The sequence below is a fragment of the Eubalaena glacialis genome, chromosome 9 (genome assembly GCF_028564815.1).
Source record: "Eubalaena glacialis isolate mEubGla1 chromosome 9, mEubGla1.1.hap2.+ XY, whole genome shotgun sequence".
In the NCBI taxonomy this organism is placed as follows: domain Eukaryota; kingdom Metazoa; phylum Chordata; class Mammalia; order Artiodactyla; family Balaenidae; genus Eubalaena; species Eubalaena glacialis.
The window spans coordinates 52,475,734-52,498,462 of NC_083724.1; the positions used below are offsets into that span (position 1 = coordinate 52,475,734).

General features: G+C 43.7%; 1 protein-coding gene across 1 annotated transcript in view; it reads left to right on the forward strand.

The window, feature by feature from the left end:
• Window positions 1–22,729, forward strand: part of DOCK8 (dedicator of cytokinesis 8) — a 221,411-nt gene that overhangs the window by 193,421 nt on the left and 5,261 nt on the right. Inside the window, exons 39-46 of the mRNA XM_061201215.1 lie at window positions 642–834; window positions 5,373–5,516; window positions 7,104–7,235; window positions 7,699–7,833; window positions 9,259–9,348; window positions 13,325–13,561; window positions 16,053–16,196; window positions 17,428–17,534. Of these exons, the coding sequence (XP_061057198.1) occupies window positions 642–834; window positions 5,373–5,516; window positions 7,104–7,235; window positions 7,699–7,833; window positions 9,259–9,348; window positions 13,325–13,561; window positions 16,053–16,196; window positions 17,428–17,534 (1,182 nt within the window). The remainder of the gene's footprint in view (window positions 1–641; window positions 835–5,372; window positions 5,517–7,103; window positions 7,236–7,698; window positions 7,834–9,258; window positions 9,349–13,324; window positions 13,562–16,052; window positions 16,197–17,427; window positions 17,535–22,729) is intronic.

The following is a 22,729-nucleotide window of genomic DNA, read 5'->3' on the forward strand; positions in this document are numbered from 1 at the left end:
GCTGACATCCAAAACTGTACTTAGAAATTGGTAGAAAATCACCATTCAGAGGGTGTTGATTCATGTACACGTTTTCAGAAAGATCTCCCTAACTTAAAGGCAGGTACTTATTTTTTGAAATTATTTTCTACTTACCATAGAATGAGAGAAAAGAACTATCAACTGTTACATGAATTATTTCTGAAATGTTTTTCCACTTATATTCAGACATACATGGAAGTTTTATTTAGAAATCATATTTTACCCTGTCATTTAAAATTTTGTCTTATAGTCCTTATTTTAGGAGAAACTACTTACAAAGGCAAAATTGTTCTGATGCGATGTCATAAGAAGGATAGTACTTTTGTCTTCTGTTATTTTTTTGTGAGAAAAGAAGAAAATTGCTAGAGCTCCATTCAAATAGACATCATTTTATCAGGGTTTTTTTTCCCCCCATAAATCTTTAACTAAATCATAGCATTCTTGGCATCTTGCACACCCCAAAGATGGAATGAAAACAGCTGGACTGATAGATGTTTGCCTTTTCTCTCATTCTCTGAACATGTAGGCAAAACTCTTAACGGGAAAAAAAGTGGCCATACACAATAGAAAAACAGTGTCACTAACCCGTTGTCCTTGAAACTTTCTCAACCCATCTTCAGAATTGCCAAGAGTTACCAGACATCTCCTGATCTGCGGCTGACCTGGCTCCAGAACATGGCGGAGAAGCACACCAAGAGGAAGTGCTACACAGAGGCTGCCATGTGCCTGGTGCACGCAGCTGCCTTAGTGGCTGAATATCTGAGCATGTTGGAGGACCACAGCTACCTGCCCGTGGGCAGCGTCAGCTTTCAGGTGTGGGGCAAGTTTAGCTTTTCCTTTAGCACAATGGTTCTCAACTGGGGGCATTTGACAGTCTCTGAAGACATTTTAGGTTGTTACAACTGAGGGTGGGAAGGTGGGTGCTACTGACACTTAATAGGTATAAACCAGGGATGCTGCTGAACACCCTACAATGCATAGGATAGCTCCCACCACAAAGAATTATCTGGCCCCAAACATCAATAGTGCCAAGGTTGAAAAAAACCTGCTTTAGTGTATTAAATTTGCCTCTTCTAATTGCTTTACCATCTTGGGTTTTTAAAAAAAATTATTGTTTACAATAAATGTAGAGTCTATAGGCACTTTAGACATTCCCAAACACTTTCACGTCCATGATTTCATTTGACCTTCCCCATAAACCAGTGAAACAGACAGATAGAGAAGGTATTATTACTCCCACTTCACAGATAAACTGAGACAGCAACTTTTCTAAGGTTATTTAAACCCTTTCTCAAAGACTTGTAGTTGGCACAGTATACTGACAACTGTGAAAGTATTTTTTCTAAATATTGGAGAAATTATTTCCCTCAGGGCCCATTCCTTTGATTACACTCCCCAACTCTGTAATATCCTCCTCACTAATCTAAAATCAAGAAAGAACCAACTTGGGACTTCCCTGGTGGCGCAGTGGTTAAGAATCCGCCTGCCAATGCAGGGCACACGGGTTCGACCCCTGGTCCGGGAAGATCATGCCACAGAGCAACTAAGCCCGTGCGCCACAACTACTGAGCCTGCATTCTCGAGCCCACGAGCTACAACTGCTGAAGCCCGCGCACCTAGAGCCCATGCTCCGCAACAAGAGAAGCCACCGCAATGAGAAGCACACCTCAACAAAGAGTAGCCCCCTCGCTGCAACTAGAGAAAGCCCGCATGCAGCAACGAAGACCCAACGCAGCCAAAAATAAATTAAATAAATAAATAAATTTATTTTTAAAAAAAGAAAGAAAGAACCAGATTGACCTGGGAAGGGAAACAAAGGGCTGAATCAGTACTGTCTTAGGATGAGCTGAATATTACCCATAGTTAGCAGAGGGAAGTTGTCTGCTAGGCCTGAAAATTGGTTCAGGCTGGGGTGCTCAGTGGCCACTTGGACTGTTTTGGCTGAGTAGTTTAAAGCAGTCTTTAGAGGAAACAAAAAATTTTACGAGTACTTTTAGAGGCATAATCTGTAGAAATGACAATCCCTGAAACCTGTAACAATATAGTACAGTAAGAGAGCCCTTTTCAAGCCAGACTCACAAAGTCATTTACAAGTGTTTGGATTATTCTTGTTTGAATTTTCATGACTGATTTTATAAAAGGCTCTGTTCTCATTGTTGCTCTTCAACACAATTTTGTGATGCTTTGTGAACCAGAAAGAGAGGACAATTCAAAGTAGCTTTCCCAGGCTTATAGAGTAAGGCACAAAAACTGTTGCTGGTAGAGCCAGGAGCTTCTGATTTCCTGAATACTGTTCACCAGGCAATCTGGGTATTGCCTCATACTGCTAATTCCTCCTTTCTTATGGTCTTCAGTAACAATAGTATTTATTCTATCATTTTATTCTCAGCAAACAAATTTTATTCTCAATTCAGGAATGTTCATTATAAAGCCAAAAATTTAATTCTTATCCAAAAAGCATAAAAAATCATCTGATTTTGTATCACATAAAAGTGAAGAAAGGTATAAAAATCAATTTTAGACATATTTGCTTTTTTGTAAAATTTATTTTGGCTATATGATATTAGCAAGGATAAATATTATAAGTGCTACTCTTTCAATTACCAGAAATCTCTGGGTTTAACACTTAATGTGGAATTATATCAACCTCTTGTCTTGTTTCATTACTATTACTTATAAATTCTTTTTAATTTGCTTATAGTAAGTCATGCCAAGGTGAGTAGAATAGTTATTCTAGAAACAACAGAAAAACTCCACATTGTCCCTACACGGGAGCATATAGCTCTATTTTTTCATAGATCTTTATCCACGTATTCATTCTTTTAGGTGATATTTATTGAGCACTTATTCTGTCCTCATGAACTTCACATTCCAGCCAGGGAGAGTGGCATCATACAGCTAATTCTTCCATTTCTTATTCAATTTCAATTATGATAAATGCTGTAATAAAGAGGTACAAGATGCTGTGAGTGTTGATCACGTGACTCAGCCTGGGGGTCATGGAACGCTCAGAAAGATGAGGAACGGGAGGGGGAAGCAGAAAGAACTGTGAAGAATGAGGTCTTCCGAATACACAGAACATTGTGAGTTAGGTGTTCTCAGCTACAGAAGAGAAGCCAAATTATGTTGATGCTTATGAGCCAATTCTCTTTTCTCTCAAATGAGACATACCAAATCTTTTTGGAAATGTGTGCTTGCAAGTGACAATACCTAACCCAGACAGACCTAAGGTAAAAATGGAATTTATTAGCTTGCATGAGAGAGATGAGTCTGGAGTAGCACCTGCCAAACTGGACCTAGGGGTCCAAACAATGTCATCAGACCTCAGTGTCATCATCACTTCCTGTCTCTGCTTTCTGTTATGTCAGCTTCATTATTCATAGGCTTCCCACACTCATTGAGAGATATTTATGTTTACATCTTCCCAGGTTCAAGTCCAGGAGAATAGAGAAATGCCTCATTTGTAGCAGTTGCAGAGACAGTCTCAGTGCATCTTATTGGTTCTGACGGGGTCATATGCTCATCTCTGAACCAATCATAGTGGCCAGAGACATGGAATGCTGTGATTGGCTGAGCCAAAGCCAGAGTTGAGGTCCACACCTGGAGTTATAGATGGTTTCTCAGGAGGCTTTACTTTATAGAAGGATGAAGGAATTCTGGGCAGCATTAACTACAGATATCTGGTGTTGATTTCTTAAATGCTGTGTGCTTTAGTTTTCAACCTTGTTCTGTTCCAGTAAAATTGAATTTTTTGAAAAGAATTATAAACTGGAGATAAATAAATCTGTGCAAGGAAAATAACTCTGAGGCCACAGAATTCCAAGGAACTGAGATCATTGAAATTCTGTGCCCCAGAGTACAATATTTATTCCACAAATGTAGATACGGATACATTCTCACATAACTGCTGTTACTTTCACCTCCCTAATTCTGAAGCCAGGAAAGTCTGCCCAGAATCTTTTCCCTCTGACGACAGCTAATAAGGCTGCATAACTGCAAATATACTCCTCTACATGTGGAAAATTGCATACAATACTAACAGTATTCGTTTCTTGGGTTATTAGATTCTTTCAACTGAATCTCTTGGACCTTTTATCATTTCCAATTCAGAAACATCATAATAGAAAGACCAGGTTTGAAAGAAAGGCTGGCCACAAAAGGTTCTGAAAGCCTCCTGTATTCCTAAAACTACCTTATAATCTTGGATATGAAGATACAGAACTGTAATAACTCTCTCTTCCTTGACTGCTAAGGATGAGTCACTTGATCTTGCTGGCCAGGCCGATGAGAGGCAGACAGATTTTACTTCACTAGCCAACTCTGGTCAATTGGTAGTGGCTGAATGGGGTACCATGCTGAGAAGAATTTTGAGACCATATCCAAGCTTCAGGTAAAAGAGTACTATAATTAATTAGTTCTGTCTGCCATGAGTGTAGGCATAAAAGGAATGGCAAATGTGCTACCTGTATGCAAGTCCTAAGCTACAAAGGTTTCCAGTTTCTTTTATGTTCCATATGCATTTCTTCTATATCCATGAGACAGGTTGAAGAAAATGATTCTTGACCTGTCAAAAGTATGAGAGTCACTGCCAGAGCCAGAACTGGGGTGAGGTGAGTAAGGCACATGAAGTGCAGAATTTAAGGAAGCACTCACTCTTGGGGTCAAGCAAGTTCAGGGTCACAACTTACAGGACCCTGAGAGTGAGTGTTCCCTAAATTTTGTTTTCACCTTGTTCACCCTAATCCTGGCCCTGATCACTGCATTCTCTATGAGACTTTAAACTCTATGGTTTATGTAAAAGAAAAGTGTGTAGAAAGGAACAAAATGTTTGGGGGGAGAAAAAAAAATAGTAACTGCTGCATTGCCATAAAGATTTCATAAAGAAGACCTTCTCATTTGCAATTGTCATATGATATTATGGCTGTTCACCTAAAAGCCAAGTCAGTCGTAGCAAGTACTTCAGAGGGTCACTCAGCTGGTGAAACAAGGAGTCTAGTTAACTGTTCGTTGGCCTTTGGCTTTTAAAAACCACGATCCCTGCTGGACGTCCCTTAGGGTCCTTTCTCTAAAGCAACTCAACTATTGTTACGTTGAAGTAAGTGTCCTTTCTGTATCTCCCAATAGTTAAAAAGAAAAGAAAATCTTGAGTTTTGAAGGCCAGTTGTTCTGTGCATTCTTTCAAAATGAGTGGCAGCCAAAGGCTCTTCTGGGTGGAGTTACAGACCTTGTATGATCAGGGATGGTGAGGACCTTGGAGCCACGGCTTCCTCCTCCATGCGTTATGGGTTCCTGTGGTGCCTTTGTTGGTCGGATTCCCCTGTTCTCCTGGCTCATACTGTGATCTCTTTCAGAATATTTCTTCCAACGTGCTGGAGGAGTCTGCGGTCTCTGATGACACCCTGTCGCCGGACGAGGACGGGGTGTGCTCCGGCCGGTACTTCACCGAGAGCGGCCTGGTGGGCCTCCTGGAGCAGGCGGCCGAGCTCTTCAGCACGGTCAGTGCACACAGCTGTCCGGGCTTCCACAGTCAGCCTGGACTCTGGTGTCGGTGCCCTGCGTGCCGGTCTTAACGTGCAGCCAGTCCCACTTCATGCTGACACCGCGTGCAGGGGTGTGCAGGGCAGGGGAGGGGCTGGAGGACTTTGACGTATGTAAATTGCCTCAGCTCTCAGGGAGGCGAGAAGGCCTTTCATCACTGCAATATTCTGGTTTTCACTGCACGGTCACTGGCTGGGCAGCAGTTTCACAGTATTATTTCCATTTAACAGAGGTGGAAACTAAGCCACAAAGAGGGGAAATGGCTTGCCCAGGGTTACACGATAAATCACAAGGCATGTTCTCACTCTCTTATTTTCCCTCTCTTTGAAAAAAGGGACTCAGCTGACAGCTGAGTAATCCTCAGGATCGTCACAGACCAGGGACAGCTCAGAGAAATGTGGGAGTGGAAGCCACGGAGACTCCCCTCATTAACCTAATCTGGGTCTAAACACTCCTAATAAGAGAAAAATATATAGAGATTAAAAATATATAGATTAAGTCATTGAGATTCAGGGCAGGGAAGAAAGTATGTTGTTCATTTTCATTTTCATAGTTTCCCTACTCCCTCAAATTTGTGGGTTTTTTTTAATAAATTTATTTATTTTATTTATTTATTTTTGGCTGCACTGGGTCTTCATTGCTGCTCGCGGGCTTTCTTTAGTTGCAGCAAGTGGGGGCTAGTCTTCGTTGTGGTGCACGGGCTTCTCACTGCTGTTGCTTCTCTTGTTGTGGAGCACGGGCTCTAGGCACACAGGCTTCCGTAGTTGTGGCACGTGGGCTCAGTAGTTGTGGCTCGCAGGCTCCAGAGCGCAGGCTCAGCAGCTGTGGCACACAGGCCCAGCTGCTCCGCAGCATGCGGGATCTTCCCGGACCAGGGCTCGAACCCACGTCCCCTGCATTGGCAGGCGGATTCTTAACCACTGTGCCACCAGGGAAGTCCTCCCTCAAATTTTAAGCCAAGCAAATATTTAATACTTCACTCTGTTTAGCTGATCCAGTTTTGTTTTCATCTTGATATTTTTCTTTCTTCTCTACTTTTCATTTCCAAGTTTCCATCCTACAATCTATGTATTTTAATTATTATTTTGACTGTCTTTTCTTTTTCCAGCTTTCCCTTTCAGAATTCACATAAAGTCCAAGATACTCTTGTTTTTCCTGGAATTCTAGAAAACCAGGTAGTTAGACCCCTAACTCTTTTCAGGTATGCAATGACCATCTGGCTACAGGAGGACCCCTGGTGACATTTAAATATGCTAAAGCTGCCTTCCTGAATTGTTCTTAGTTCCTGTTGCCAGTCTCCTGTCCTATTTTTTTCCCCAGGAAACCCCTTTTTCCAACTTAACATTATCAAATAGGACCATTTAGTGTGTCTAGTTCAGTTTGAATGCTACAACCATCCCAAAGATGCTCAGACTTTATTCCTGCTCTATAAAATATTGTGGTACCAGTAATAAATCCATTCTCCAATGCCTAATGCATTCTGGTTGCTCTTTTAAGTTCCCAGTGGATTAAATTCTCTTTGATTTTTTTCTTCTCTTTCCAAGGGAGGACTGTACGAGACGGTCAATGAGGTCTACAAGCTGGTCATCCCCATCCTGGAAGCTCGTCGAGACTTCCGGAAGCTGACCTCCACCCACGAAAAGCTGCAGAAGGCCTTTGACAGCATCATTAGCAAGGTAGTGGGGGGATCCTGGCTAACAGGTCCTATAATCTGGCAGCAGGTGACCCTGTCTCAGAGATGCTTAGCCCTCCTTCCTCTCTAGGGAGTGATTTACCTTAAGGACATCATTACTGTAGCTCTCTCCTATCAAACGGAAGAGGGCTGAGAATAGACAGAGGACCGTAATTCAAACCGTGAAAGAAGGCAGCTTGAATTACTTTACAACCAGGAATGTGAAAATCTTAAATTCACTTAAGAGAAGTCCTAGAAATCTTTCATGGGATTTTTTTTTTTTGCTATTATTTCCCAAGTTTATTCCATAAACATTAAAAAAAATTTTAAAGGAGTGAATTCTGTTTGTATTAGCCACAGGAATAAAATGCTTTATAACCCAACAATAAAAGACTCCTGCCCTCTCATCTCAATGGATCCTCATGAATTACATAACTAAGGAGAGGTTTTCTTATTTTGTTTATCAGGGTCATAAGAGAATGTTTGGAACCTACTTTCGAGTTGGTTTCTATGGATCCAAATTTGGGGACTTGGATGAGAAAGAATTCATTTACAAAGAGCCTGCAATTACCAAGCTTCCTGAGATCTCTCATAGACTAGAGGTAAGACAAGTGATTCCGGGTGATTGACATTGTGTACTTTACACCAACAGGTTAGAGTGGGTCATTGCAACAAAACCAAGAGTCATGGATTCCTCATTGATCCATATATAAAGTTTCCCACGTTGCTTGTATAATATCAAGATATTAGGTGAGATCATGAAGTAAAGCAAGATAAGGATAGCTTTCCCCTAAGATTCTGTACATACTTTTCAAACTTTGTAAGTTTATATGGTGAATATTTATTTTCAGGAGCATCCAAATTCAATCAATGTCATGTGCTTTCTTATAAACCTTTCCAAATTTTAGTAATAGTTTTTCAGCTTGAAGTTTATCATCTTGACTTTGAAGTCATAGGGCCAGATTATCAAATTACCCCTAGAAAATGCTGTGGTCATCCTTTTGGTGTCACCAGACACTTCCCACTTCTGACATGGAGATGCTTGACTATAGGCCCACTGTGACCTGGAACAAATGAACTCTCCCTACTGACCAAGGAGCACCCCTCTTTGGTTAATTAGAGCCGGTATCCCATTCCTTGGGCTGGCAGCCCCAATCCAACCCGCTGTTTACATTTGATCCATAACGTAGCAGAAGAGAGCAGCATGTTCTTGGAGGAAAGCCTGGAGAAAAGGAGAAACAACACAGAGAAAAGCGAGAAAAAAAGAAACAGACGTTGAAAGGGCCAAGCACTAAGAACTCAGGAGGAAAGTCAAGGGGTGCCCTCAAAACAAAACCATCTCAGACTGAATAACTGGGGTCCCCTGAACTGCTGACAACAAGCAGAGATTCACTTCTTTGTTTTATTGCTATTGCTTTGAATTTATGCCCTTTCGTGGCTGTCAAACTTAAAACACTTTCATTGTCAAATTGATCCATCCATGCCAAATGAGACAAGAGACTTTAATCCTTACTTGACCCAAAGAAGCCATGGGTCAGAGTGGTTGGGTGACTTGCCCAAAGTAGTTCAGCTCATGAGAGGAATTAGCAGTTGACCCCAGGCCACTTGGTTCCCTAATATGTTTCCCCAATTTAGTACTAGAAGCATATATTTTATCTTCCTGTGCACTGTGGTTTGTCCCATTGTGGGAAGCCTGGTGACCTCCAAGACCCTAGGGTACAAAAGGCAAGAAGTAAATAGTTCCATGCCCCTGGAGCATCTTTAGGAAATATGATGATGTTGGTTGAATTAGATGTCAAGTATACAGTTTATAGGGAAGCATATATCAGTTTGCAATGCTGGACTTCCTTATGTTTTTATTTTTGTCTCAGGAAATGCTGAACTTGCCTCATTAGCTCAGAGGGACTTTCAGTAATCAAAGAGCACATTCTCCCTTACACTTGTTCCAAACATATTCCACTTCTGAGAGACAAAGAGTTGCAGTATATTAAAATAACCTTTATAATCTGTTGGTTTCTCTTGCCTAGGGATTTTATAGTCAATGTTTTGGTGCGGAATTTGTGGAAGTGATAAAAGACTCTGCTCCTGTGGACAAAACCAAGTTGGACCCTAACAAGGTATGGGAAAATTGCAAAAAATAACCACCAGGCTCTGATTCCCTTTGTTCTACACCCACAAACAAAACATGACCTCCTCTGTCTGGACTCTTCAAGTCATTTCAATGCAGCCAAATTTTTTTTGTCTACGGTTTAACTACTATTTGGTTAGGTCTTAAAGAAACAATACTCAAAGGCAGGGATCATAATAGGAGCTACCAGTTATTAAAGATCATCTGTGTGCCTGACACTACATTAGACCCTTTACGTACATTATTTCATTTCATCCTCCTAAAGCCCTTTGAAATAAGTGTTGTTATTCCTATTTTACAGATGAGAAAAGAAAGGGTAAGCAACTTTGCAAGATCATGCAAGTGTCAAAACCAGTAATTCAAACTCAGGGTCTGTCATCCTCAAACCTGCACTTTTTTTTTTAAAGAAGATTCTTTTTTTAAAAATATTTATTTATTTATTTTTGGCTGTGTTGGGTCTTCATTGCTGCGCGCGGGCTTCAGTAGTTGTGGCTTGCAGGCTCTAGAGCACAGGCAGTTGTGGCCTACGGGCTTAGTTGCTCTGCGGCATGCGGGATCTTCCCGGACCAGGGCTCGAACCCTCGTCCCCTGCATTGGCAGGCGGATTCTTACCCACTGTGCCACCAGGGAAGTCCCAAACCTGCACTTTTTTTTTTTAAAGTATTTGTTTTTTTATTTATTTATGGCTGTGTTGGGTCTTCGTTTCTGTGCGAGGGCTTTCTCTAGTTTTGGCAAGCGGGGGCCACTCTTCATCGCGGTGTGTGGGCCTCTCACTATCGCGGCCTCTCTTGCTGTGGAGCACAGGCTCCAGACGCGCAGGCTCAGTAATTGTGGCTCACGGGCCCAGCTGCTCCGCGGCACGTGGGATCTTCCCAGACCAGGGCTCGAGCCCGTGTCCCCTGCATTGGCAGGCAGATTCTCAACCACTGCACCACCAGGGAAGCCCCCAAACCTGCACTTTTAATCACTTCTCTTTATTGCCCTTCTATTAAAACCTTGAATCCTCAATTTAAAGTATGTTGAAAAGATACAAACTTCTCACTGACAGCATTTGGTGGAGGCCTTCTTTTCAGCCAAGTGCAGGGTCATTGTGCTGTTGGAGGAATGACGAAAAGGGCTTGGACTTCAGTTTCCTCACTTTTCAGGTGAGGGTGTATTCTGTCTCACCCCCAGTTGGGTGTACTGCAGTATAATTCTGATGCTCACCACCCAGAGTTAAGGTCAGACTCCACCAGTTACAGGCTCGTCCTGCAGGAGATTGCCCTAACTTCAGACACCAGCCTCAAGTGGGACCCCAGGCCGCTTGCACTTCTGACCAGACAAATACAAATTTGTGGGTTCCCATAGCACCTCTCAGTAGATAACCCACTAGAATGCCTCACAGAACTCAGAAAAGGGCTATATTGATGATTATAGTTTCACGATAAAGGGTACACATAGGGCAAGATCTGGGACGTATCCCAGAGTTTCTGTGCCCTCTCCTTGTGGAATCCAGGCACGTCACCCTCCTGGCATGTCAATGTGTTCACTAACCAGGGAGGTCTACCAAGCCTTGGTGTCCAGGGTTTTTACTGGGGTCTCATTACATAGGCACGATTGATTAAATCATCAACTACATTACCGAACTCAATCTCCAGCCCCCTCCTACCTCAGCAGTCAGGCTGGCCCAGAGTCTCAGATCTCTAATCAGAAGGTCGTTCTTTTCAATGACCAGCCACCATCCTGAAGCCATCTAGGGACCCACCATGAATTACCTCATGAGAATAACAAAGACACTTCTATCACTCAGAAAATTCCAAGGGTTTTTGAAGCTCTGTGCCAGGAAAGAAGGACAAAGACCAGATACATTCTTTATTATACCACAGGGTGATGCCTGCCTGCTCAGCCCAGCTCACAGACAGATATACACATGAGAGAGCTTTCTAAGCTGCTGGAAATAATGCAAGTTCAAGGTATTTTTAAGGGCTGAGGGACAGAGGAGCAGTCATCATCTGGCAGGCCTATAAAATGAAGAGTTCAAATTCTTCTCTCAGTTCTGTCCTCCAGGATATTATGAAGATGATGCAAGTAGGGAGAAGTGTCCAAATCTAAAAGTTTGTTTTTCTACACATTTCAAAGGACTCACTCACTTCAGATACACTCCCTAATCTAGCCTGGAAGCAATAACTGTGGTAAGTAGCTGAGCTAAGCTTCACACAGAAATGTTTGACGTCTTTGAAAGACAGGATTGGCTGTGTGCCCACGGTGATCTGTGCACAGCACATGCCACGTAGTTACCAGTGACATCCCTGACGCGGTGCTCTTTTCCCCTCTGTTAAAACGCCCAAAGTAGGTTGTGAGAGTTTTAAATGAGAATCTGCAGTCAGAATTACAACCAGATTTCATCACACTCAGTAGTGATTTATGGTCTGAGGTCAGTGACCTCATCCGTCCATTTCAGTGGGTGGGTGTTGCAGTGACTATAGTCATTGTCATTCTTTTTTTTTCTTTTAATAAATTTATTTATTTATTTATTTATTTATTTTTGGCTGAGTTGGGTCCTCGTTGCTGTGCACGGGCTTCCTCTACTTGCGGCAAGCGGGGGCCACCCCCCGCTGTGGCGCACAGGCCTCTCACTGCGGTGCCTTCTCCCCTTGCGGAGCATGGGCTCCAGGCTCACCGGCTTCCGTAGTTGTGGCACGTGGGCTCAGCAGCCGTGGCTCACGGGTTCTAGAGCGCAGGCCCAGCAGGTGTGGTGCTCGGGCCCAGCTGCTCCGCGGCATGTGGGATCTTCCCGGACCAGGGCTCGAACCCGTGTCCCCTGCATTGGCAGGTGGACCCTCAACCACTGCGCCACCAGGGAAGCCCAAGGCATTCTTTTTAAATAAGTGCTTTTCTTCATAGTATGTTTGCGTGGGTTCATGTGTATGTGTGTACATTTTTTAAATGAAATACATGCAGTAAAATTCACTTTTTTGGTGTTTATTTCTATGAATTTTGACAAGCACATGGAGCCACCACCAAAATCAGACATAGAAAAGTTCCATCACCCCAAAATATTTCCCCATGCCTCTTTGTAGTCATTCCCTCCGTCTGTTTTCAGCCCCTGACAGTCACTAATCTGTATTCTGTCTTTGTAGTTTTGCTTTTTCCAGAATGCCACATAAATGGAATTATATAGTGAATAAATGGAATCATATAGCCTTTTGAGTCTGGCTTCTTTCACTTAGCACAATACATTTGAGATTCATCCATCTTGTAATGGTTCATTCCTTTTTATTGCTGAGTACTATTCTGTTGTAAGGATGTACCACCGTTTGTTTATCCATTCGCCACTTGAGGGGCATTTGGGTTGTTCCTATTTTTTGTCTATTATGAATAATGCTGCTATAGACATTTGTGTACAGGGTTTAGTGTAAACACAAGTTTTCATTTCTATTGGGCACATACACCGGAGTGGGATTGCTGGGTCATATGGTCAGTATAATTTAACTATATAAGAAACTGCCACCTGTTTCCTAAGGTGGCTGCACCATGGTGCATTCCCACCATCAGTGTATGAACACTCCAGCCGCTCCCCATCCTTCTCAGCCCTTGGTATTGTCAGTTTTCTTTAGTTTGGCCATTCTAATAAACATGCAGTGGTCATAGTTGTTCTGAAAAGGAAAGTTTTGCTTCTTCTGAATAGCAGTTTGCAAACTCTCATAGCAAGTTTCAGTTGGATCAGCAACTCTGCTAGGAGGGGCAGCTTGTGGACCTGACTTCCCACGGGCACACTCCCGTCCCTTCGCCCAGTCCTGTCTCTCATAGCCCTGGCGTGGAGAGGAAGGATGGCCGATGGCTGATGTCTCACCCGATGCTCTCAGCTTCCGTGGCTTTTGTGAGCACAGAGGGGTGGTGCTGCCACTCTGTGTTCCGCGTGCCCCCCAGCTCATCCTGGGCGGTAGTTTGCAGACCAGCTCACCCCTTGCCTTTCCCCCCTTCAGGCCTACATACAGATCACTTTTGTGGAGCCCTACTTTGATGAATATGAGATGAAAGACAGGCTAACCTACTTTGAGAAGAATTTCGATCTGTGGAGGTTTATGTACACCACCCCCTTCACCCTGGAGGGCCGGCCTCGGGGAGAGCTGCACGAGCAGTACCGGCGGAACACTGTCCTGACCACCATGCACGCCTTCCCCTACATCAAGACCAGGATCAGGGTCATCCAGAAGGAGGAGGTAAAGGCACTGGAGGGCATGGGCTCTGGACAGAGGCCACCACTGAGTGAGTGGGCCTGGGTCACCTCCCAGGATGACACACAAACCTCCTTCATGCTCCTTCATGGCAGACTCAAGTGAAAATCTAAAAAGGGATGCCTTTGAAATATTATTATGGTGGTTATCCTCTCACTCTCATGGTGCCAGGGAATCCCATTTAGGCAGCTACATGTTTTATAGCACACTTTATATGTAAGTATTTTCTATTTTAAAGTTATATCTTTAACATACATATATGTACACAATTATAATACTATGTCTTTATATTTTAATGTTAAATTTACATGAAATATAAAAGTTTACAATATTTTATATTAGATTTTTATATATTTAAAAGCTTACATGTGATTCAGGCAGCGTTCTGTTGTTAATCATCAGAGGCAGGAACAGCAAGTGAGCAGCCCCAAGGAGCTGGTGTTGAGCTGGAAGAGGGCACCATGCCAGTCAGACAGGAGACCAGTTGTCTTCTAATCCCAGCATCCTCCTGTGACATTGCACAAGGCACTTATCTTCATTCAGTTTCCTTATCTAAATGTTGATACAGGGAAGACCTCTTTCTTTTTTCTGGTTCCATGTGTAGCAGAAGTCTTCAAATTCATTGTAATGGCACTGATCAAGAAAATGCCTCAAGCTACAAAACTGCTCAAAATTAGACATACTGTAAATAGTTTCTTTTACTTTAAAACATACACATGTGCACTTATTTGTCATTCATTTTGTGTAGAGCCACAGCCTTGTCTGTGATTTAGGGTTGGCTGATCACGATTCAGCACTGTCTTTCTTGTATAAACCATATGCAATGTCCACCCATATGCAAAGTCCACGATGTTCAGTTTTGGTTTCTGTAAAGCAGAGTGAGAGCTTAAAGATCCTTGTTAAACAATATAAGAGCAGAATGCTTCTGGCTTTTTATGATTTTTTTTTTCCCCTAGCCTTTTACCGTTGTCTTGTGCACACCTAATAAGATATAGCAACTTGCTTTCATAACATCTTGCCCAAGCATTAGCTTGGTTTTCATAGAAACAACTCTTCTTCTTTCCACAGCCATAGTTCACCAGTTTATGCATTACTGAATTAGATTAGGTCATTAAAATAACAAGTGTAACAGGCATAAGCAAGTTGGTGGACAAACACTGATGAGTTGTGGTGAACACACACCTCCTTGGCAGGAGCGCAGGGAGGACTGAGGTTACTGGAGAGCCACCCACCAGCTCAAGTGTTCAGCAATCACATCAGAGAGTGGTTTTCACAGAGGGCAAAGGAAGCCAGCACTGATGACTCAGCTAAGAGAAGGTTTGTTTAGCAGGCATCTGCTGTATTTCTTACTGTTTTAGACTTTTGAGCACTAAGACATGTCGGCACAGCACAGAAATAAACTCATGGTCCCAGTAAGAGTCCTCACAATTTTTCTGGGCCATCTGTAGTTCCCTAAGAACCTCAGTGTGTTAGTTTGTTAGAGCTGTTGTAACCAAGTGCCACAGACTGGGTGGCTTAAACAACAGAAATTTCTTGTTTTATAGTTCCAGAGGCCAGAAGTCAAAAATCAAGGTGTTGGCAGGGTTGGTTCCTTCTGAAAGATGTGAGGGAAGGATCTATTCCGGGCCTCTTTCCTTGGCTTGTAGATGGCTGCCTTCTCCCTGTGTTTCTTCACATCATCTTCCCTCTGTGCATGTCCCTATGTCCAGATTTCCTCTTCTTATAGGGACATATAGGTCATATTGGATGAGGGCCCATCCTAATGACCTCCTTTGAACTTGGTTACCTCTATAAAGACCCTGTTTCAAATAAAGTCACATTCCGAGGTACTGGGGTTTAGGAATTAAATACTTGAATTTGGAGGGGACATGACTCCATCAATAAAATTCAGAAAAGGTCATACTCCAAGCCAATAGAACTTAGCAACTAGCAGATTGACCCTTAAGAGAATTCTCTTTACTAAGAATTCACCTTCAGGGTGAGTTAGAAAAGACACACATGATGCCAAAATCTTGTGTTATGGTGGAGAAGAAAATCTTGAATGCTGTGCTTCTAATAGCTGTCCCAATTATAAGTCAAGCAACTTCTTAAACAACAGGAAAGGAAATCTAGCAGTGTAGAAAAAAACATGGATTTTGAATGTAGACATTATTGTGGTCAAAATCTGACCTCCCCACCTACGACCTGTGTCACTTACTTAACCTTACAAATCCCTCTTTGATTGCAAGGTGGAGAGAATAGGAAGTTGTTTAAAGAAGTACATCATAAATGCGTGTAAAGTTCCTGGAACATAATAAGTACTCAAGAAATGTTAGGCTCTTCCTTCCTCTTAACCTGTCCTGATTATTCTAAATTTCTCTGAAAGCCTTCTTAGCTGCTGCTTCAAACCCAGGTGTCCTCTTTGTCATAGCTCCAGGTTTGTCTATGGCTTATAAGACCTGACAATGACTTTCCTACATTTATGTCTTATGTTCAGTTTGTTTTGACACCAATCGAAGTTGCCATTGAAGATATGAAGAAGAAGACCCTGCAGTTAGCAGTTGCCATTAACCAGGAGCCTCCTGATGCCAAGATGCTTCAGATGGTGCTGCAAGGCTCCGTCGGAGCTACTGTCAATCAGGTAAGCAAAACCAGCTGGTGGCAACTCCTCTGGTGCTTGTTATTTTGATTTTTGTTACTATATGTCTGCACCCTCCTTTCTTGAGGTCGATGAGTCTGATCAACATACAAATGATGTTCCTAAACTTAGACTGAACACTTGAGGAGGTCCCTTGTGCTTCATGTAACAACCCAAGGTAGACAAGAAATCCTAGAGATGAGTGGACCGTGTCTAAGGAGTACCATTTTTTGGAGAAGTTGGGGCCAGTCCTGGCAATATGATCCAGATGGAGTGCTTAGTCATGCCCAATTTAGGCAGAGTTGTTGCAAGGCTTGAGATAAATCTGAGAAGGCCTGTAGGAGAGAAGGGAAAGGGTCTAGGACATTGAACCCCTGGGTCAGTCACCAGATGAAACCAGTATGCCAGGAGCGTTGCTAAGCAGGAGTGACCTGGAACCGGCTTCTTGGGCCACTTCAAAACAGACTGGATCTTCTCAGATCCATTAGAATTCTAACTCCGATCTCAGCATGGAACTAATCCGGCCTCAGATGGAGGGCGTACTAGCTTAGTTCTCTCTGTCCAGTGTGCTTCCTTAATTTCAGAACTAGATCTGCACACCTCCACGCGCAAAAACTCAATGAGTGCCGTGACCCTTTCCTCACTCGGCACAACTGGACTCCCCAGCAAAAATTCTCTGTCCACATAATATCAAGGGGACAGAAATAGTATTTGTTACATTTCCATGATCAGAAAATATTAGGAAGCTTTTGCTTTTGTAAGTCCCAATCATTTAATGAAAATGGAAGACTTTATAAGCCCACAGCCATAGATTACACATGTACTATGCATATCTCTGACTCAAGCCAGCAATTACACAAAATGGTGCTTGCCACTAGGGCAACTAGACAAATGAATATGAATGGCTGGATCAAGACAATCTCTATTTTCGGAAAAGCAACTCTAATCACATACCCTTTGATGTAGTATATTACCTTTCTATATGAAGGAAAATCTGTAATTAGTAGTATTTGATTAAGGAAATACATTTATACTTTTGAATATTCTCCTAAAACTGCAAACTCCTCCTAAGGAATCAGCATTTTCCCGAGAAGTTCATGACCTTCCTTGATTTTTTGTTTCGGTCAAACTAACAAAATTAAATGTTCAAACTATGACCTCACTCCCAACATTTCCTCCCAAGTAATTTCACTTTCTTTCCAACATCAGTAATGTTTTTCACTTTTCCCATCAGGGACCACTGGAAGTAGCCCAAGTATTTTTGGCTGAAATTCCAGCTGACCCAAAACTCTATCGACATCACAACAAGTTGAGATTATGCTTTAAAGAATTCATAATGCGGTAAGAGGGGAAATGGCTGGGATTTCAGTAGAGCAGTGGTTTTCAAAGTGTGGTCCCCAGGCCAGCAGCTTCAGCATCACTTGAGAAATTTGCTAGAGAGGAAAATTCTCAGATACCAATCAGACCTACTGAGTAAGACTCTCCAGAGGTGGGACCCAGCAACCTATATTTTAACAAGTCCTCCGGGGGATCCGGATGCATGCTCAAGTTTGAGAAGCCTGCATAGAACAACACTACTTGCACTAGTAACTAACAAACTGTATGGTGCTTTCATATTTATCATCTCACATTGCAAAATAAATCTTCATTTTACAAAAGAGGAAATGGAGGTTCAGAGATGGGAAATGATTTTACTTAAGGTCACACAGCAAGTTAGTAGCAGAGTTGAGTTCAAACCAGGTCTTCTGAATCCAAGTAGCGCGTACTTCCTTCAATGTGCTGATATTCCACTGATGAATTAGAGCCTGAGAGGTTCTTGGCGTTGGCGGTCTTTGTAATTTCCCATATCGTACAATAACTTATTTTTATAAATGTAAAAGACACTGCCTCAAATTGAGAGATAGAGGCGAGATTCTAAAACTAGAATTTTACAAAGGTATCAATCGTCTCTATGGCAATTGCCACTGGCAGGCAAGCGTCATCTCTGCTCCTGAATTCTGCAGTAGAGCTGGCCCCAAGAGCAGCCTGTTCAGGCTGGATAGGAAGTGAATCTTGGGACAAGGTCTTGCAAGCTGCTGCAATGCAGACAGGTATACTGGGACTCCTGTGGCCCTAAAAGGAATGATTATGAAGGATGTGGATGGCACCTCACCCATAAGAGAGAAGGACATCAGAAATACATGTACTAATATTTCTTTTCACCCAGAATCTTAGAGCAGCATATAAAGTATAGGAATATCTTCACTTGGCAGATGGGGATAAAGGAGGCTAAAAGTTAAAGTTTGCTAAATTCAGTGAAAACTCACCAGAATGCCAGTGTCAGGTAAAGTTCTCCTCCTTCACAGGCTTTGGTGAGACGTATGTAAATTTGCTACATATAAAGGAGACATTCTTTGTCCTGCAGTGAATCTCAGCTGCTTAGTAATAGGGGTGTGTGTGTGTCTGTGTGTCTGTGTGTCTGTGTGTATGTGTGCGTGCACACTATACATATGCACATACATACACATGCACACACAGAAATTATATTTATTAATGTTTTGTATTTGAATTGTTTCCTGTATTTCATAACAATTTTGACATTACACAAAATCTAGATATTCTTCAGTAAAGAGTGCATTTTCATAAAACAAAAGGCTAGAAAAATATTGGGGGAATTTTTAAAGATCAGTTTACTTTCCACGTATCTTCATATAAAGTGAAGTTATTGTGAAAGGCCCATGAAGGTGGCAGTGGCCCGGGCCTCTCTGGACCTCTGCAAGGACCTGTGAAATGTTTAATGAGCACACACTAAGACCCAGGTATGATATTAGTTGTAGGAATACAGGAGCTGGGTATTCCTCTGCTCCTGACAATAGGACTTTTACCTGGCTAAATAACAAAGCAATGCAGCATGTTTTAAGAACTGTGGAGAGTACACAAAATATAGGGCTACAGAGTTCAGAAAAGAACAGTCAGTTGCAGTCTGGAGTGGCTAGGGAAAGCTTTGTGGGAAAATATCACTTAAACCTTGTCTTGAGTATGTAGGTGGTAGGAAGGGGGCAGTGGGAAGACAGAGGCATTACTGGTAAAGGGACCAACAGGAGCACAAGACACAGAGGCAGGGGTGTCCTTGATACGTCTGGGCTCCTCTGAGTTGGCTAGAGCAGTGCATTCTGTGGGCATGCCAGCACAGGGAGGGGAGCCTGGGAAGACAGCACTATTGATAAATGGGGCTCTGAATAGAATATAGATGTAAAAGGAAGCTTGCTAAGAGAAGTGATTTTTTAGTTAAAGTGTCCTTATAAAATCCCTAACGAACATGCATTTTCTAATTAGCTTCCAGCCCCAGGACAAGTGACTACAAAGAAACCAGAGCTGAGTAAAACTAGTCTCAGGCAAGATACACAAAAGGAAATGGATTTTCTTAGGGATGATCCTTTAACAAAGTCATGTATTGTTAGACTTTTGATGGTGCAGTTATCTTTCTCCCCAGATGGCTTGCAAAAATGTTGGATTTCCAAAATCAAATTCACCATTTACAACGTTGTTCTCCAACCCTTCCAATGATTCCTATGGGAAACTAGGCTGTAGTCCTACCTTCCCCCTGCTGGGTGGGCTGCCGCCCTGTTCTAGGAATGCCACAAGAGTATCTGTCAGCGCTTCTCAAACTTCACTGTGCAAAACAAATGACCTGGGGATCTTGTCAAAATGCAGATTCTGATTCAGTAGTTCTGGGGTGGGCCTGAGACTCTGCATTTCTAACAAGCTCCCAGGTGCTGATGAAGCTGCCGGATGGGACCGATCTTTGAGCAGAGGCTGCAAAGCTGTAGAGGTTGCTTGATTGCCGCCATCTCACATTTTCTCCTCCCTGCCCCCTCCCCGAGGGCTTCACGCGTCAGGTCCTGCCTACTGTCACTCACCCTTTTTCCTCCCCTTTCCTCCCTTCACAAGAGGAAATGTGCCATTACTATTGACACCTTTGAACAACTATAGATGCCAGTTCATTCATTCAGCAAACACTTATTGAGCCCATACTTTGTGCCAGGCACCCTGCTACCTGTGTGCAAAGATGAAGTTCCAGTACAAATGAGACAAGGCTACAGGCAAAACAATACTTCTGCTCACTACTTCATTGTCAAAGTCAAAGCACAGTGCCTTTCATTCCACTTTATTTCACATGCATCAAAGGTAGTGGGTGAGATTGTGGTGAAGGTTGCATAACTGTATTAATCTACTAAAACTAATCAAACTGTGTATTTACAAGGGTAAATGTGATGATCTGTAACTCATACCCTCAGTACAAGTAGTAGGTGAGGAAACCTTCCTTTCCTCCATTGCTTAATTGCTTCTCAAGTCCAATCAGCAAGTCACAGCTTTGTAATGAATAGAGGAATTGTTTGGTCAAGTTGTTTGCACCTGTGTGTTTTCTCCCCGGAACCTGCTATCAGCAGATATGATGCAGGAGTGGAAAATGTTTGGGGGTGAAACCGTTCCCGGTTTTGCCTTGAGTGAGCTCCAGCTTCTCAGCAGACTTGGGCTGTAGGTCGATGAGCCCAGGTTTCCAAGGTGAACATAAGTGAGCCTTCCAAGGCTGATTGCTAATAACGGAAATGTACGCTTGCTGGGTACACTGTAGCTGGGTCCTGCCCCTGGGCAGTGGCCTGTGTGACTCAGCTGTAGCAGGCCTGGATGAAGCCATAAAGAACCTGGCAGGCTGACCTGCTGCCGCTGATACCTGATGCAGCCAGTCCTGCGGCTCTTCAGATGGTTGCCAAGTTGGGGCCTGGATCCCCTTCTGAAACATCTCAGGGTTTCAGAAGCCACGATGGAGAGGTACAACATACTGTTTCCCTCCTCTGCTCCCCAGAGCACCCAGACCATTTTAAACACTGCAATCTGTGCCAGTCTGTGGTTTTAAATTTTCCTCCTATATTTCTGTCTTAGTCAGCTTGGGCCACTATAGCAAAATACCACAGACTGAGTAGCTGAATAACAGACATTTATTTCTTGCAGTGCTGGAGTCTGGGAAGTCCAAGATTAAAGTGCCAGCAGATTCAGTTCCTAGGGAGAACCCTCTTGCTGGCTTGTAAATGGCCACCTTCTCACTGTATCTTCACCTGGTAGAGAGACGAAGAAGACAGCTCTCTGGTCTCTTTCTACAAGGGCACTAATCCCATCATGTGGGTCCCACTCTCATGGCCTAATTTAAACCTTCATTCTTCCTAAAGGCCCCCACCTCCAAATCCCATCACATGGAGGTCACATGTGAATTTTGGGGGGGACACAAACCTTCAGTCCATAACATGTGAACTTTCTCATTCCTATAAAGACTAAGTGATTTTTAAATTCATTGTTATATTTAAAGAAAAGATAGCAGGACTCAATGGCACCAGGCCCAGGTTGCCTTTAAGGGACATAGTTTCAGATACATCAGTAGAGTTCCACCTCATAAATGGTCATAGAGTCTTAACGGGAGTTAAGGTCTGTGAAGAGGAAGGAGAGGGAATTTGCCCAAGTGGCCAAAGGAAAACCAACTGTGTGTAGCGTGGGTGGAAACAGAAGCAGTAGGTGACAAGAGATCTGAGTATTTGGTGGGAAAACAAAGCCTGAAAGATTACGAGAGGTTGCTCGGGAGCAGGTCCATAGCAGGGACATATGAAGGACTTCTGTCCCTTTTCCAGGTCACAGAGACCTGTCTTAGTGGGCCTAGGAGGCTGGGTGGAAAGCTGAGAGCCAAGTGGAGCAGCACACACACACACACACACACACACACACACACACGTGCACGTGGCTTCCCCCTCCCATCCCTTCTGCAACCATTCTCAAGAGAAAAAACCCATTTCCGTTACAGTGCTATCCTGTCCTCCTCTCTTAGCGCATCTCCACCCCCGGTTCTCTTGAACAAGGTCTCGGTCCTCAGGGCTTGATGGGGCTCTCACTTCAGCGCCAGGGCACTGCGTGGGAGGGTGTCTGGGCTGACTCTGAATTCGAGAATAGTGTGTGATCGTCGGAACCACAGGCCTCTGTAACTCCTCAGGACAGAAGCCCAGGGCCCAAGGAGGCGGAAGACAGCATAATGTGAGTCAGGCCCTAGAGACTAGCCTAGAGTCTGATCTAGGCGGACCCCACCCCCTGCCTGGGTTCTGGGGTGTTCAGCAGGTCCTCAGAACCTGCTTCCAGGTGTCAGTCTCGAGACTGGACACCTTCCCAAGCCCGTAGTCCCAATCTCGCCCCCTTAGGAGGAGGAAGCAGGGCTACTGTGACTTCCCCGAGGGAGGCAGCCACACCGGCCCCTCTGGGGCCGCCCAGCCAAGGGAAGTAGAGGGGGCTCAGGGGGACAGCCGGAGGATCCAGCCGCGGCTGCTCCTGTCTGCCCTGGGGTGCGCTCCCTGCCCCCGTGGTGCCCTGCTCCTTCAGCCTCAGGCGCCTCCCCACCGGCAGCCGCGGGGGCGCCCAGGACAGTGCTCCTGTTGGGCTGTCTCCCCCCGCTTCGCTCCAGGAGAGGCAGGCCACACCGCCTGCACAGCACTCCTCCCGCAGCCGCTCGGCCAGGTCCT